The 17,533-nt window shown below is 39.8% G+C and overlaps 1 protein-coding gene across 7 annotated transcripts in view; it reads right to left on the reverse strand.

Moving 5' to 3' along the window:
- Positions 1-17,533, reverse strand: part of nrxn3a (neurexin 3a) — a 246,478-nt gene that overhangs the window by 115,771 nt on the left and 113,174 nt on the right. For all 7 annotated transcript variants that reach the window (XR_013078140.1, XR_013078139.1, XR_013078137.1 and 4 more), the window contains exons 8-10: positions 12,495-12,788; positions 7,291-7,438; positions 3,621-4,004 (exon numbers count right to left, since the gene is read on the reverse strand). Coding sequence is in view for 3 of the 7 variants with exons in the window: in XM_076748438.1 (XP_076604553.1) it covers positions 3,621-4,004; positions 7,291-7,438; positions 12,495-12,788 (826 nt within the window). In the remaining 4 variants the exon portion in view is untranslated. The remainder of the gene's footprint in view (positions 1-3,620; positions 4,005-7,290; positions 7,439-12,494; positions 12,789-17,533) is intronic.

Raw genomic sequence — 17,533 nt, forward strand, 5'->3', positions numbered from 1 at the left:
GCATAAACACTCTGTGATGCCATTGTAAACATAGCTCTCACAAGGTGACACAAGACCCAAGATGGCAGCTTCCTGCTACTAGACTGATAATTGAAAGGCACACATCTCTCCTTATCATAAAATCTTTTTTTTTTCTCCACACTTCAAAATTGGACTATAACATCAACAGCATGAAGTGACCTAGACCATTTGGAACAATTCATAGAAAAATGCTTCAACAGGCTTTACACAGTGAACAAAGAAAAAACAGACAATACAAAAAAGGGCAAAGCCAACTCACCTCTAAACCCAAAGAGACTGGCTCACTCTCCAGCCTGGTTACAAAACTATGTACTGTATCTCCAAAGCCACCATGCCGCACAGACGTAACAGACATACTGTACTAATTTCCACTGAAAATAAACTTGCAGGACTTGACACCAGAATCACACTCATTGAAGGCCCACAGGACCAAAGCCTGGAAATCAGTCAGGACCAGACAGACACACTCACTAAGGAAAACAGATCACTACAACACTCTGTTAACACTCTAACCACCCTGCTCACCTCTGTTGTCACAGAAGAAAAAGACATTTCTGTGCTTCAAAGCATGCAGGCTTAGAGACAGTTTAGTTTTCACTGGTATTTCCAAACAAATCCCAGACGACCTTGAACAATAGGTTCTGGAATTCATAACCAGACAGCTCAAACTACCTGCAGAAAGTCAACAACATCACAATCCGGTAAGTACACAATTTGGGATTGAAGAACACCACAACAAACCATGGCCAACCATAGTCAAATTCAAGCATGCAATTCTTGAATTTTCAACAATGCAAATAAAAAAAAAAAAGTTCAACTAGAAGGGAGACAGCTAAAAGGAACAGGCTACGAACTAAATGACCAGTATCCAATAGAAATCTTACAAAGGCCGAACAAACTGTCCAATCTGAAAACAGTTGAGGGAAGAAAAAAAGCAGTTCATGTTCATAGGATGAACTTTCCACTGCTCTCAGTTGTATTCCTAATAACAAAGTACCAGGATCTGATGAAATCCCTTCTAGTCCATTCTAGCACTGCTACTCAACAAAGTGACAACTGAAATCAAACAATGTTTGAAATTTCCGGCAAACGTGAATACAGCCACAATTTCACTCCCTCTAAAGCCTAAAAAAGAAACCTTACCATCCAGTTACTGTCCCATTTCTCTCATCAGTGTGGATATAAATGGTATAGCAGTAAAGCACAAACTCACTGAATAGAGAGACACTAAATCCATAATCCATCCAGATGAAACCAGTTTTATCTAAGTTAGACACTCATTCACTTAAGACTTAATGCATTATTCACAATTATAACAGGCAGGAATCATCAGAGCTGCCTGGGATGCAAAAAGCCTTTGATAGGGTAAACTAGAAAGTTCTCTTTATCACAGAAAGGTTTAACTGGGTCAAGACTCTTTACACCTCACCCTCAGCTACTGCCATCACCAACTGAGAAATATGACAAAGCTTCACTCTGCACAAGGGCACTAGGCAAGAATGTCCGCTGCCCCGTTCTCTATTCACCAGTTTCATCTGACCATTAGCATCTGCCATTGTTCGCTAGAAATTCTACACAAAAAGAATTTAAAAAAACAGGCGTGTGTGATTAGTCAACTACTCGATCAAACTTTGCTACCCTGGCTAGTCAGCAGAGACTATTCAGTTGAACTAGTCAGTGGAAAAAAAAAAAAAAAAAAAAAAAAAAAAACAGGGACAGAATAATTCATATAAAATGGTGTTTAAATAATTTGTTCATAGTGATCAAACATATGGACAATTTTTTTTCCCTTTACTCCCAGGATAATGTACTTTCCCGAATGGTAACCTGTCTGCATCCAACTGTCTACCTGGGGCTGGTGCTGCATGCACACTGAAATCATGATGGGAAGAAGAAAGTCATCAAGGCAGAAATGCAACATTTAAAATGCTGGAGGGTTAATTCCACCTTTTTAGACATTGGGGTAGCAGTTAAAACATTAGCTTAAACATAGCAATCCCCAAAGTGCTAAAATGAGCTTTTTCTTTAATGCCCACTTACACAATGATTGTGGTGTTTGGTGGTTTCTGGTTGTCAGTAAAAGGGCTAATAAAATCACACAACAGGGGTTCACCTGTTGTGTGCTCTACTGTTCATTGTTTTACTGCCGCCTACTGAACTGAGGAAGCAGAATGACTGTGTATAGTATATAAAGAAGAAGAAAGAAGTTGGTTACAATAACCATCTGCTTATAGTGATCAATTTGACCCTGACTGCAGATTCCACTGCATTGTACAATTAAATGGCAGGATAATGTGAAATGTTCATAACACATGGTGCAAAGTGCCACACATTTCATCAGCAATATTTTTTATGCTTATAGATTAAATAGGCTCAACTTAGACTGTGTGAATATTTTCTTACTTTAAACTAGCCAACTAGTCTAACTTTAAATGTTAGTTTAATGGTCATAGGAATTACTAGTTAGAAACGTGTCACAGTATACTGAGTCTCTTACCTGCTGCTGTTTTCCTTCATCTGTTCACATGCTCAGTCAGTTATTTTCCACCCTCACTCCCCTGCCAGCAACACCCACCTGCCCACTCACCTGATCACACACCTGAGATTCATTCCCAATCAGTCTAATATTTAAAGTTGCTCTTCTGAACTCACCCAGTGCTAGACTGTTGTCCATGCAAGACTCTCCAGCATTTACTATTGGGCTGATATCTTGTTGCGAAACCTGCCTGCCTTTGACAACATCTGTTCTCTTGTTCCCTGGTAAATATCTCAGCCTTTTGTCTACAGTCACAAGTCTTGCCCTGCACTTCCTGGATCTTTGCTCGCCTGTGACTGTTTCATGTTTGATTCACCAAACATTTAAAGAGAATCTGTATTCCATTGAGAGACTATAATTCCGAACTGATCACTGAATTACATTGTTACTTATCTGTCTCTACCAAGCCTGAAATTAAAGTTGCAACAAGCCATATCCGTGATCTGGTGGTCCTAAACCCCCTTGGAACAGGAACGTCCCTATCAAACACACATCACAAGATCAGTCTCTATGCAGATGATTTATTAATCATCCATCTAAACAAAATTTTAAATTATGGCCACCATTTTAAATCTTCCTCCATCAAATTTTAAATTAGTAAATTAATGCAAGCTCCTTAAAATGATAATAAGCTGTTAGTATCTTTCAATTGACTGTTGCAACATTAAACATTAGCTGTTAAATCACAAAGTTATGCCGCTACATCATTGTTCTACAAAACCATCCCGATGGTGAACGACTTTGTTCACTTTCTGATTAGCAGTCTCATACATTGATTATTCCTGACGCTTCCCACATCTGCCACAACCTTCAGTTAATGCGTTGTGTCAGTCACGAACATTTTGTGCAAAAAAACATTTGGGGTGAATGAACGGACTTCATGTATTTCCTGAAATGAAGTTAAATTAACAGGGATCTATTTCATCAAAGTAGTAACAGGCTGCCAGTATCGTACCTCCCATTTCCTCATCTGCATGCTAATTAAAGATTTGCAAAACAGGAACCCAGTCTCAGGTTTATGCAAGAGAACAAAGCTTGGGCACATCCAAACATACACATTTACCTCTCTCACAGGTGCGTGACCAGTAGCCAGTGCCAGTGCAATCACATATGAATCGATTCCAGCCTTCTTTGCAGACACCACGGTTCTTGCATGGGTAGCTTTCACACTGCTTGCCAGGTTGCTTGTTGCATGAGGGTTTGATGCCAGCACCATTTTGTGCTTCAGCAATCTGACGGATGTCTTTACTTCGACCATCAATGAAAAGGTCACGGATACACCCCACATAGCCATAGTTGAGCATCGCTGTCCAGAGCTCAGTGGGCAGGATGAGGTTGGTGCGGTCAGTGGGAAGTCCGCCCAAGTACATGTCACCTTCCAGGTCCAGAATCTCGCTCTCACCACTGGCTGTGAATGGAGTCCTTCTGCTGTTTACAGAGATGGTGCCTGTGGTGAGGATAGTGGTAGAGATCAGTATATGGTTGCACTGATGCAAGATAAAATCCTGATATCACACTGTATAACACTGCTCTCCTGGCCCTTATTCCGAATTTATATCTGAGTTCTCTGAGTTTTTATCAAGTTTAGTCCTAAAACAGATAAAGTAATTATTGTAGGTGACTTTAATGTACAGGTTGATGTTGATAATGACAGCCTTAGTACTGCGTTTATCTTAGTATTTGACTCAGTTGGCTTCCATCAGTACATGAACCTACTCATTGTTTTAACCACAAAATGTTCTGACATATGGCATTGAAATTGAACACTTATTAGTCTCCTCACAGAATTAGTCTCCTCTTTTATCAGACCATCATTTAATAACGTTTGAATTCATATTACCAGACTACCACCAGTAGGCAAAAATTCCGATACCAGACTACTGTCTGATATAGGATATGATCCCATCAGCATTTAATTCAATGCCATGTCTCAGTACGACAGAGGACTCCTATGCTAACTTTAGTCCCTCCCAAATTGACTACCAGGTTGATAATGCTACAGGTTCATTGCGTATGACACTTGACTCTGTTGCCCCTCTAAAAAAGAAGATAATAAAACAAAGGAGGTTAGCTCCATGGTATATCCCACAAACCCGCAAATTAAAGCAAACTTGACAAAAAGTAGAAACGAAATGGTGTTTAACCAATTTGGAACAATTTTGTTTTGTCTAGCAAGGCAGTCTTAAAACATACAGGAAAGCCCTCCACAGTGCTAAAGTAGCCTATTGTTGGAAAATAAGAACAATCCCAGATTTCTCTTCAGCACTGTAGCTGGGCTGACTGAGAGCCATAATTCTGTTGAACCATGCATTCCTTTAACTCTGAACAGAAATAACCTCATGAGCTTTTCTAATGATAAAATTCTTACTATTAGACACAGAATTCACCACCTCCTGCCATTAACAGGTACTGATTTATCTTCAAAACAGAAACCATACAAATTATTAAACTTGTCATAGTTTTTCACTTGTCAGCTTTCACCAACTAATTTCAATAATTTTGTCATCAAAATCATCAATCTGTATTCTAAACTCCATCCCATCTAAGCTGCTTAAGTTTTACCCTTAATTGGCTTTTCCTTATTAGACTTGATCAATCTGTCTTTATCAACAAGCTACGTGCCACAGTCCATTAAAGTAGCTGTAATAAAACTACTTAAAAAGCCTACTCTTGATCCAGAGGTTTTAGCTAACTTTAGACTGATATCCAACCTTCCCTTTCTCTCAACAATTCTTGAGAAAGCAGTTGCCAATCAGCTGTGTGACTTTCAACACAACAATAGTTTATCTGAGGATTTCCAGTCAAGATTTAGAGTGCATCACAGCACAGAGACAGCACTGGTTAAAGTTACAAATGACCTTCTAATTGCATCAGACAAAGGACTTGTCTCTGTACTAGTCTTATTAGAATTTAGTGCTGCATTCGACACCAATGACCATGGTTTCCTATTGCAGAGACTTGAACACCTCATTGGCACTGAGGGAACTGCATTAAGCTGGTTTAAATCCTACTTTTCAGATCTCCCTCAGTTTGTACACGTTAATGATGATTCTGTGCTCGCTACAGTCAGCTATGGAGTTCCACAGGGTTCTGTGCTTGGACCAATTCTATTCACCTTATATATATATTTCCTTTAGGGAACATTATCAGGAAGCACTCAATAAATTTTCATTGCTATGCGGATGATACCCAGCTATATTTATCAATGAAGCCAGAAGAAACCAATCAGTTAACTAGACTACAAGCATGTTTTCAGGACATCAAGGCCTGGATGACCTGCAATTTTCTGATGCAAAACTTGGACAAAACAAGTTATAGTACTATGGCTTAAACACCTTAGAAACTCAGTTTCTGACGATATAGCACTTATGGATTGAATTGCGCTGGCCTTCAGCACCACTGTTAAGGATCTGAGAGTTATCTTTGATCAGGACATGTCTTTTCACTCCCATGTAAACAAATTTCAAGGACTGCCTTTTTTCACCCACGTAATATTGCAAAAATCAGGCACATCCTGTCTCAAAACAATGCAGAAAAAGTAGTCCATGCTTTCGTAAGTTCCAGATTGGATTATTGCAGTTCCTTACAATCAGGCTGTCCAAATTCGTTGCCAGATAGTCTCTAGTGGCTCCAGAACCCTGCAGCACGTATTTTGACAAAAACGAGGAAGAGAGATCATATTTCTCCGATATTAGCCACTCTGCACTGGCTCCCTGTAAAATTTAGAATATAATTTAAAATCCTTCTCCCTACTTGCAAAGCCATAAATGGTAAGGCACCATCTTATCTTAAAGAGCTCATAGTACCTTATTAAACCACTAGAACACTGCGTTCCCAGAATGCAGGCTTACTTATGGTTCCTAAAGTGTCCAAAAGCAGAACCAGAGCCAGAGCATTTAGCTATCAAGCTCCTCTCCTGTGGAACCATCTTCCAGTCTCTGTCCAGGAGGCAGACACTGTCTCTACATTTAAGAGTAGGCTTAAAACTTTCCTTTTTGATAAATGTTATAGTTAGGGCTGGCTCAGGCTTGCCCTGGACAAGCCCCTAGTTATGCTGCTATAGGATTAGACTGTCCGGAGAACTCCAAAGATACACCGAACTCCTCTCCTCTTCTCTCCCTCTCCATCTGCATGCTTTTTCCTGTCCTGTCACCAAGTGCTTGCTAATGAGGGAATTGTTGGGTCTCTGTAGATAAGAGCTTGGTCTGTACCAGCTCTATATGGAAAGTGTCCTGAGACAACTTCTGTTGTGATTGGGTGCTATACAAATAAAATTGAAGTTAAGAAAAAATTATCGAAGCGGTACACTGTTATTCAGCCTGATGAGAACATAAAAAAGCTTTTGGTACTTTGTACTTTGTTATCTACTCATTACTTATTACCTACTAATGTGTTTTAGAATAATATTAAATGCAGTTTTAAATTTGTTGCTATTGAAGGAAGGTTATTAAATTTGACAACAACTTCATAACAATTTCTCCATAAAAGTTTTTATTATATATGTTGATGTATTGAATATTTTTTTTTATTCTATTATCAATGCTTTTAAAGCTTTTGGTCTTCTCCTTTAGAAGTGTAAGGCAATTCTAGTAATGAAGTACTTTAAAAACCTTCAAATTAAAAGTACAATTCTTAATTTACTTCAAAGAGGTGGTTTTACAGTAAAGGGTTATTTCAATTTTATTAAAGCTAGTACACTTAACAGTTTCATAAATTTCGCCAACACAACTGACCTGATCGTCCATCCCTCTGGATATCCACATGATACCAGGCACCATCATTGACCTTTGTCTGAGTTGCCTTCACCTTAATGGTCCCTGAGCCCATATCCAACAGCAGGTACAGGCTGCCATCCAGCAGCTCTACGGCAAAGAAATCCACCTGGACCAGGGCAAAAAACACGTCAAGAGAGATTAATTTTCAGTCAAAGTCTTTTTTCAGAAAAAAAAAGCAGTGTAAGATATAGTTCTTCATTTGATTATTATTTTATTACAGTAAAGTCGCATGGATAGTGCTGTAAGTGTCAAAAAATCACAAAAAGACCTGAAAAAACAATTGGTAAATTGTTTGAAACATTCCAAGGCAAATCTATAATTAGTATTCAAGTGTCATTAAACTTAACAGCTGAAAATTTTGTTTTTGGTAACCCCGAGGGCTGGGTTGCACCAGCTGGTCTTTACTAAGTCTGGTCCTAACTGCTTTTCAGTGTTTGATAAGACCAGTCTTTACAATGGACTACACCCAATCTTAGCAATGCAAATTCATGCTAATGCCCACGTGACTACGGCTATTGGCTAGCAGCGTGCTAGGATATATTGGTACCAATCTCCCTCTGTCCTGCTAATTTATAGCTAATAATTTCTGATTTGCATAATCATTATAGAGAGTCAAAGAAAAAGGAAAGGCAGTTTTCACTGAAATTGAAATAAGGAGAGCAAAGGAGCTGTAGAGCCAGCACAATGCCATCCTGACTGCCAAGCAGTCCAACATGATAACAACGGAGAAGAAACAGTCCACTTGAAGAAAAATAATGGAAGCCATGAATTTGTTCTGACTCTGACCAGAAAACATCAGTATACAATGACTGTTGATGTTTTTGGTGAGAATAATAATAATTAATAATGGACCACAACCTAATGAAGGTGATTAAGATGTTAGGAAACAGATAGAGAGATGTGTCTGAACTCAAAAGGCTTTAACAGTGTGCAGTCGTCCACCAATGCCCTCGTGCACCGCAGGGAGCATAGGGTACACATTCTCCTCTTGAACCAGCCGATGGTGTTGCCTGTGGGGGAGGATGCTCTTGATGGCATAGATGTTGTGGAGGATAGTGCAAGCTGCTATTAGGGTGCTTTAAGGGTGCATCAGCATTTCTCTGTGAAGGCAGTGGAACCTAGAAAATATACCTAATAATTAAGCTACTGTCAAGCCCAAAGTAACCCACTGAATAAGTCAGTGTCCCCATAGAAAGTCATTTTCAGTCAATTTTCACTATCCATGGTCCCGACGCACAGATCACTGCACAAAGCAGAGCTGGCCAAGATATGCGCCAACTTTAGGGCTTTAATCCATTCACTTTTTTTGTTTACTTTATTAGTATCTGTTCACTTGATGAATGAACTTTATATTTCAGCAACTTTTTCAACTTATTATGCACGTTTGTCCATGTTTATACATTTACATTCAGTATAAATTTGTAGACAATGTTAGGCATGAATAAAATAAGAATAAAGGCAATTATTGAAGTAATTAAAGAATTAGGCTGATTGCAGTTCCTGTGCAAGGGAATTGAAGATTGGCACATTATGCAGATTAGCTGTGTTTGAGGACTTTGATGTGTCATGCAACAACTGACTTAATGGTGACAAGGATGGTGTTATAAATGATGATGGTGCCAAAGATGTTGTGACCCAGAAGCTCCAAGGATTACAGAGCGATAGCAATGACTTCCCTCATAATGAAGACCCTGAAGAGACTTGTGCTGGAGGAGCTCCAAACAATGGTCAAGCCACTATTGGACCCTCTCCAGTTCACCAGCACAGCCTGGGAGTTGAGGATGCCATCATTTACCTGCTAAACTGTACCTATGCCCACCTGGACAAGCCTGCAAGAACTGTGAGGAGTCATGTTTTTTGACTTCTTCAGTGCTTTCAACACCATCCAGCTGGCTTTACTCAGTGAGAAGCTGACAGTGATGTAGGTAGATGACTTCCTTGTGTTCTGGATTGTCAGCTACCTGACTGGCAGACCACAGTATGTGTGCTTGCAACACTGTGTGTCAGGATAGAGTGGTCTGGAACACTGGAGCACCCCAGGGGACAGTTCTGTCTCCCTTCCTCTTCACCATCTACACCACAGACTTCAACTACCACTCAGAGTCCTGTCAACTTCAGAAATTCTCTGATGACTCTGCTATAGTCGGATGTATCAGCAAGCGCTAGTAGGCTGAGTACAGGGCTGTGGTGACTGGCGAACTGTTTCCATCCAGGTGGTCAGTGTGAAAACTGTAGAGGACTACAAGCGCTTGGGAGTGCATATAGACAAAAAACTGGACTAGGCTAAGAACAGTGAAGTCAAAGCCATCTCTACTTCCTGAGAAGGCAGAGGTTCTTCAGCACCTGCTGACAAAGTTGAGGATGTTTTATGAGTCCATGGTGGCGAGTACTCTCCTGTTTGCTGTTGTGTGCTGGGGCAGCAGGTTGAGGGCTACAGACGGCAACAGACTCAAGAAACTGATTCCCGAGACCAGTGTCGTTGCGGGGATGGAGCTGGACTCTCTGGAGGCAGTGTCAGAGAGGAGGATGCTGCTCAAGTTAAGTGTCATTGTGGACAATGAATCCCACCCACTCCATGACTTGCTTTATTCAGTAGCTGCATTAGTGTATTACCTCATAATTATAATAATCCCATCAACATGTGCAATAATTCAACTGGGCTGTGCAATAATTAAATTTTGAAAAACTACGGTGTGTATACATTACTGATATTGCATATTTAAACTGCATTGTTCTACTAGGGGTATTATTATTATTATTATTTTTACTACTACATATTGACAATACTATTACTTCTATATATATTACTATATATTATTATAAGTAGTATTCCTATAATTATTATTATTATAGTATTAGTATTTGCGATAGTAGTATTCTAGTACCCTATTATTCTTGTTACTTAATGTAGAATGTTGCACAACAGATATATTTCTATAAAGGCGGTTGCCATTTATTTTGGCATAAATCACATATTTTACATATTACATTTACATAGTTCATATTGTTTATTATTAATGGCTATTTCTATTCTTTATTACTTTTTCTACAATGGGAGCTGACACAATTTCCGCTCAGGGATCAATAACTTATTCTGATTCTCATTCTGATTCTACTCAGTCCTTGGAGTGATTATCTGTCCAGTCTGTTCCTGTCATCAGCCAGTGTTTCAGAAGTTAGCGACTGTCGCTGAGGAGCAACCCAGTCATTCTTCCACCCAAGTCCTGGTATAACACACTCTCCTGGAGGATGTGTGTGTCATGAGTGGATCCAGGCCATCTTACCACCAAATTTAAGATGTTATAATTGGCACCACAAGCAGTCTGAACATTGCATGTTGTTCCTTGAGGTTGTTTAGGTCATTGTTTCATCATTGCCTAGTCTGCTTCAGTGAGGGGATGAGCATAGGGGCTCAGTGCCAGTGACAAGTGGTGGACTCGTGGACACCAATCATGTCTCCAACAATGTTTTGAAATGCACCATTTGCATAAAAACAAAGTGCTATATGCAGCAGCAGTGCCGATGACAAAGTCTGGTTACAGCTCTTCAATAAGTTTAAATACCTGTCATGCACAGAATAGAAACCTCTCATTCAGCTGTCCAATGGATTGTTTCTGTCCCTAATAACTTACTCCATCTAAAAGCCAGCATATGACAAGTATCATTGCATCAGTGTAAAGGCGTTACTATAGAAATAGGCTAGATTTTGATTTTACACCTGCTCATGACAAGGCATAAGATTTCCGCCCAACAGGAAAAAGGCCTCTGCCTAGATCAGGAGTGTTTTTTCCTATCAAGGGCCATTTCAACTTACTGGTGTCACTGGTGATTGGGCAGCACATTATGCATATGGAGGGGTCAGGGTTGCCTTTGCCCCCATACCACATACCGAATTACCATACTAAATTATTTAACACATATCACACTAACCTCTACAATCATTGGAACTGCCTCTCTGGTGAGGCATCTGATGTGACGTGGTAGTGATGATGATGATGCTACTAGCAATTGGTTTTCCAGATTTGGGTCAGTAAGTCTTGAGCGGAACTGAGTCTTTGCATGAGACATTTTTGAACAACTGCTTCCAATAGGTCCTTCCTTTGTATCTCAGTTATTTCAGGTTGTAGGTTGCCAGGCACTTCAATTGGTCCGACATTAAATTGTGTAGCAAACATGTTCAGTACCTTTGGTTCATTTTTCTTGCCAAATGCCTGAAGGAGTTTTGCACACTCATCAACATATGTCAGATGTCAAAGCAGGTTTTTGTTCTTGCAGAGTAGGAAAATGCAATGTTACCCCTTTCCAGTTGCACTTCCCACAGCCTTAATTTTGTTTCAAATGATTTCATGTTTGAAAGCAGAGAAGGGAAGCTGGGTGGATCTAAAGGTTCAGCTCTGAGAGGTACTGACCTGCACCGTGAAGGCCAAGTCACTTGTTATCACTGAGTTTCCATGACAGGTTTTCCCCTCATCTCGATGAACTATTTGAGATAAACTGACACTTTTGAACACTTTCCCTTGGTGAAAACAGCTCCATAGCAGCAACAAGCATCTCCACAAATCTTCCTTCTGAATGATGTTTCAGCTTCTTAGCTATTAGCTTGCTCATTACCAAACATTGTCTCTGTCAGAATGTGCCTCTGAAAAAAAGTAACTGCTTTTTCATATTTATAAATTGCAACTGAGACTGAGAAGATAAACTTTTGGGACCAACAGTTTAGCTTCTCAGTCAGTGATATGACAATACACCATGACATCACTGTGTGGTGTGTTGATAGATGCAACAGATGACACTTCTGACCACACTCAACCACCTACCTCAGCTTTGTGACCTAAGAGGTGAAACAGACTTTAAACTTTCAACCAGAGATCAGCAAATCAATGCTGGTGTAAAATTACAGGTGTAGTTACGCAAATCCAGATTTCAGATCATAGACCAGTGAGAACACCTACGGAACACAACCCTTCAAGTGGACATAAATTAAACCTGAAGGGGTCAAGAGTACATTAACAAGATGGGTATAAGAGAAAAACGCTTAGAAAAAAAAAAAAATACTACATAAGGTGGGTTACCTTTGACCAAATAGTTTCAGATATTATTAAGATGCTATTTCTTAAAGCAGAGTGGAAATTACCAAGTGATCTTAGAGATTATGGACTGACCTTGGTGTTCTTCTGGCTGCGGGCAGTGTCTTTGCGCTCTTGGGGTTTGCCATGGGTGAAGAGAATGAGGCCATTGGGCTCTGTTGTCCGGAAATCAAAAGAAATGGACCCCATTCGTTTGGTGTTCCACTTGGGGAGGCTGATGAAGGCCTCAGGAGTCTCGAAAGAAATGGGGTCCAAGGTGGCTACATTCTCACACTTGTAGGACACCTCACCCTGGATTTTCATCTTTGGGTCCACAATTCGTGCCAAGCGGGACAACTCAAGACGGATGTCATTGTTCTTATACACCACCTGTGATAGGACAAGGAAGACATTATAATTATTTTTCCACATAGGTATTGTCAAAGATGGATATAGTTACTCGACACTCAGCCAAGTAACTCTAGTAACACTTAAAATTACTGGTAAGATTCTTTTTTCTTTTTCATGAAACAAATACCTCAAAACAATGAGAAAATTATCAGATTTAAGATGAATCCAATGTCCATCTGCGGACATGAACTTTAATTCAAGCTCATGTACAATCCTGTCTATGCAGACAAAGGAATCAAGCTTCAAAGGGACTGCTCACCTGAAAGACAATGTGAATTTCACCCCATCATCACGCTGTCTCGCCAAATGGATTAACAGTACTTTAAGCCATAAATTATATTTGACAATAACCACTTCTAAGGTATTATCATACTCCAATGTAATGGTAAGTAATGTAATGTAAAGAAGCAGTTAAAAAAAAAAGGGGGTTGTGGAAATTAGTTATAGTAGTCTCTCAATTTATTCTGCTAATCAGTGATAGCCCTGCACAGTATTATTACCATTGTACCAGCAGGGGGGTTTGTTTGCGTTTTAATTTTAACCCCCTAGAGTTTTCAGTGATGCACAAAGATAGTAATGGGCCTGGACAGCACTGGCCCACTCACATTGCTCAATGGCCCACCCAGCCAACTTTGATCAAAATACATTTTGTAACAACAAATATATATAGGAAAGGAAATTGGAAAGCAAGTTGTTTCTATGGTTCTGAAACTGTCCTTTTTGACATGCTTTCTTCCAGCTAGCCAACTGGTTTTTCAGGCAATGCAAAGTTAATAGTACAGCAATGGCTCCCGTCCTTCAGACTGTCCCAGGCAGCCTGATGCAGGTTCACTCTGTGATCTATTTGCAATTGATTAACCACCTCCACAGCCAAATTTGAACGCATTTCCCAGCACAGGCAAGAATTTAACATCAAGGCGCTCCTTGTCAAAGTGGTATGGGCAGTTTTCTAGGTTGGAATAAAGTATAAACAGGGATACAGTTTTGATTTGGTTTATTATCAAATTTGCAGAGATGTTTTTTTTTTATTAGACTGCAAAGTACATATTTTTCTCGATAGTGGTGAAAAGGCATATTAAAATCTACTGGAAAATAATAAAAAAAAAAACAATCACTAAGACATTGCAAACAACCATCATCAGTCGCAAAGTGACAGGAAGTAACTCTGGCAAGAAATACACCCAAAGTTACATGATTTGCATACGACTTGAGATGCAAGTCACATGACTATTACTGAATCAGCAGTTCTTCCATGGACACTTGGTTTCACCTCATCTTTCATCTAAAACCTTTGATGCAGCCTAAAACAACACTGTGAGACAGTGCTGTGAACAGTAAAGTTAAACAATGAGCTGAAACTCACTATACAGCTCCGTAAATTGGAGGGGAACCAAAAACACAGGTGATAATTCTCTGTAGGTTCATGCGGCCTCTTCCACATCGTCACGTTGTTGATAGATTGTTTTAAAAATATTGGCTACAGCTGCTGTTAGCGATAATACTCAGTAACAAAAATAGAAATTGTAAAATAAAATGTAGAAACTGAAAAACACTACACATTCTAGGATAAGCACAAGGTGGGGAGACAAAGCTTGGTAAGACAGACTATTGAAACTCTTTGACCCTCTACTTGTTATTATTGCCTCAACTGAATACAAACACAAAATCAGGCTGAGAATTGACTGTAAGCTGACATGGTATGTTATGCCTAATTAAATGATGACTCTACAAAAAAGCCAGACACAAACACACTCTTGTGTGTGGCCTCCTTCAGTTAATTTGGGAGACTGACATCAGGTACTGGCACAAGATCTGTCTACCACAAAGTAGCAAACACATTCACACACACACAATTTCATAATCAGGAACAGCCATTTCTTCAACACAGCCACTTACTGCCTCCCAGGAGCCATGGATCTTGTCATCCTGGATAAACTCCCAGTGCTCTACCATTCAAGTGACTGTCCATGGGAGGATAAATGATGCAGCTTGTCAGCAGTCTGAACCGACCAAAAAGGATTCTAATGTCTTTTGTACATTTTCACGTAATTGTGGAAAGTGTGTTTTAATTTCTGGTCCAATTTCCAGACTGGCCTTTGGAGCAGGGTATTGTACCTGAATTCTATCTATGGCTATCTTGCAGCATTCTATACAGTGACTGTTACACCTCACACTCCACTTATAGTGGCGCCTCAGAGTACAATTCTCCCTGCTATCTACCCCCGTCAAACTCATCTGTCATTAACCCTTTGATCTGGAATGTTCCCCAAACAGACCTTTATAAGAGCCTCCCATGACAACATGGCATATCTATAGGTGGATTATAGTTGCATCTCCTGCCATGGTCCCACCTGACATCCACTGCAACTGCTACTAATATTAGTCATACTTCCATTACTATTCCATCCATAGTGCTGTATTATGTACATATACTATCTGTTCCCAATACGTACATATATCACATACATAAATATATAATATATAACAAATATAAATATCAAAATAAAATATAAATATATATAACATATTTGTATATACTATGCTATATATACTACATATAGTTAAGAGTCTATTATTAGAACTGTCACTGTTACTGTGATTGCATTTCTCTCTCTCTCTCTCTCTCTCTGTCTGTCTCTGTCTCTGTTTCTCTCTCTCTCTAACCCAACCATTCGAGGCAGATAACCACCTCCCCCCGTCTGAGTGCCAAATCAGGGAGTATAAATGTTTTAACCAAAGAATCCATTGGGATTAAAGACGGGGGGCTTCTGGTGTCAATGGCAGGAGTCCCCTAGGGGCTGTGAGGTTGTGTGCTTCAGATGCACTTCAAATCTTACAGTTCCATTTCTGGTTCTGTTCTAGCAATAATGCTGCATTTTGAGAAATCTCCCCCTGTTCTGAATGAGAAATCTCATATACAGTGGCTTGCAAAAGTATTCATACCTCTTGAACTTTTCCACATTTTGTCACGTTACAACCACAAACATAAATATATTTAACTGGAATTTTATGTGAAAGACCAACACAAAGTGGCACACAATTGTGAAGTACAAAGAAAATTATACATAATTTTAATTTTTTTTTTTTTACAAATAAAAAACTGAAAAGTGCGGTGTGCAAAAATATTCAGCCCCCCCGATTCAATACTTTGTGGAATTGCCTTTTGCTGCAATTACAGCTGCAAGTCTTTTGGGGTATGTCTTTACCAGCTTTGCACATATAGAGGCTGAAATTTTTGCCCATTCTTCTTTGTAAAACAGCTCAAGCTCAGTCAGATTAGATGGAGAGCATTTGTGAATGGCAGTTTTCAGATCTTGCCACAGATTCTCGAAGTCTGGACTTTGACTGTGCCATTGTAGCACATGAATATGTTTTGTTTTAAACCATTCCATTGTAGCCCCGGCTTTATGTTTACGGTCGTTGTCCTGCTGGAAGGTGAAGTCTTTTGCAGACTCCATCAGGTTTTCTTCCAAGATTGCGCTGTATTTGGCTCCATCCATCTTCCCATCATCTCTGACCATCTTCCCTGTCCCTGCTGAAGCAAAGCACCTCCAGAGCATGATGCTGCCACCACATTGTTTGACAGTGGTGAAGGTGTGTTCAGAGTGCAGTGTTAGTTTTCAGCCACACATTTAGGCCAAAAAGTTCAGTTTTGGTCTCATCTGACCAGAGCACCTTCTTCCACATGTTTACTGTGCCCCCCAAATGGCTTCTTGCAAACTGCAAATGGGACTTCTTATGATTTTCTTTTAACAATGGCTTTCTTCTTGCCACTCTTCCATAAAGGCCAGATTTGTGCAGTGCACGCCCAATTGTTGTCATGTGGACAGGTTCCCCCACCTGAGCTGTGGATCTCTGCAGTTCACCCAGAGTCACCAGGGGTCTCTTGGTTGCATCTCCGATCAGTGCTGTCCTTGTGCGGCCTGTAAGTTTAGGTGGACGGCCGTGTCTTGGTAGGTTTGCAGTTGTGCCATACTCTTTCCATTTCTGGATGATGAGTTGAACAGTGCTTAGTGAGATGTTCAAAGCTTGGGAAATCTTTTTATAACCTAACCCTGCTTTAAACTTCTCCACAACTTTATCCCTGACCTGTCTGGTGTGTTCCTTGGACTTCATGATGCTGTTTGCTCCCAATATTCTCTTGACAAACCTCTGAGGTCGTCACAGAACAGCCGTATTTGTACAGAGATTAGATTACACACAGATAGACTCTATTTAGTCATTAGGTCAACATTCGATCGTTCAGCAATCATCAGGCAACTTCTGAAGGCAGTTGGTTGCACTCAGAGAAAAGGGGTATGAATACTTTTGCAAGCCACTTTAGGTTTGAAACAGGAGAAGTTTGATCAACTTAAACATAAATACCAGTCTTTATTTAGGTATATGGTTTACTCACTAAATGGTCTTTTACAGGTGTAAAACAGGAACAAGCATCCTTGCTTGTCTAGATTTGGCAATTCCACTTCAAATATGGGATGATGATGCTGCTGCTCTATCCAATAAAGCATTTTCAATGAAAAAGAATATGTTGATGCAAAGTATCAGCCTCTATCCTCTAAACTAACAGCAAAGACAAACCATAGGTCTGTCTGTGTTGCATTCAAATCCAGATACACTCCTTTACCATAAAGTTGCTTTGTAACAGACACAGTTTTCTGTATGAGTGAGTGTCCTGTCAGTGATGGAAAACAATGAATGAAAAACACTAAGTGGCAAATCTTTTA

This window comes from Chaetodon auriga, chromosome 14, assembly GCF_051107435.1.
Source record: "Chaetodon auriga isolate fChaAug3 chromosome 14, fChaAug3.hap1, whole genome shotgun sequence".
Classification (NCBI taxonomy): Eukaryota; Metazoa; Chordata; class Actinopteri; order Chaetodontiformes; family Chaetodontidae; genus Chaetodon; species Chaetodon auriga.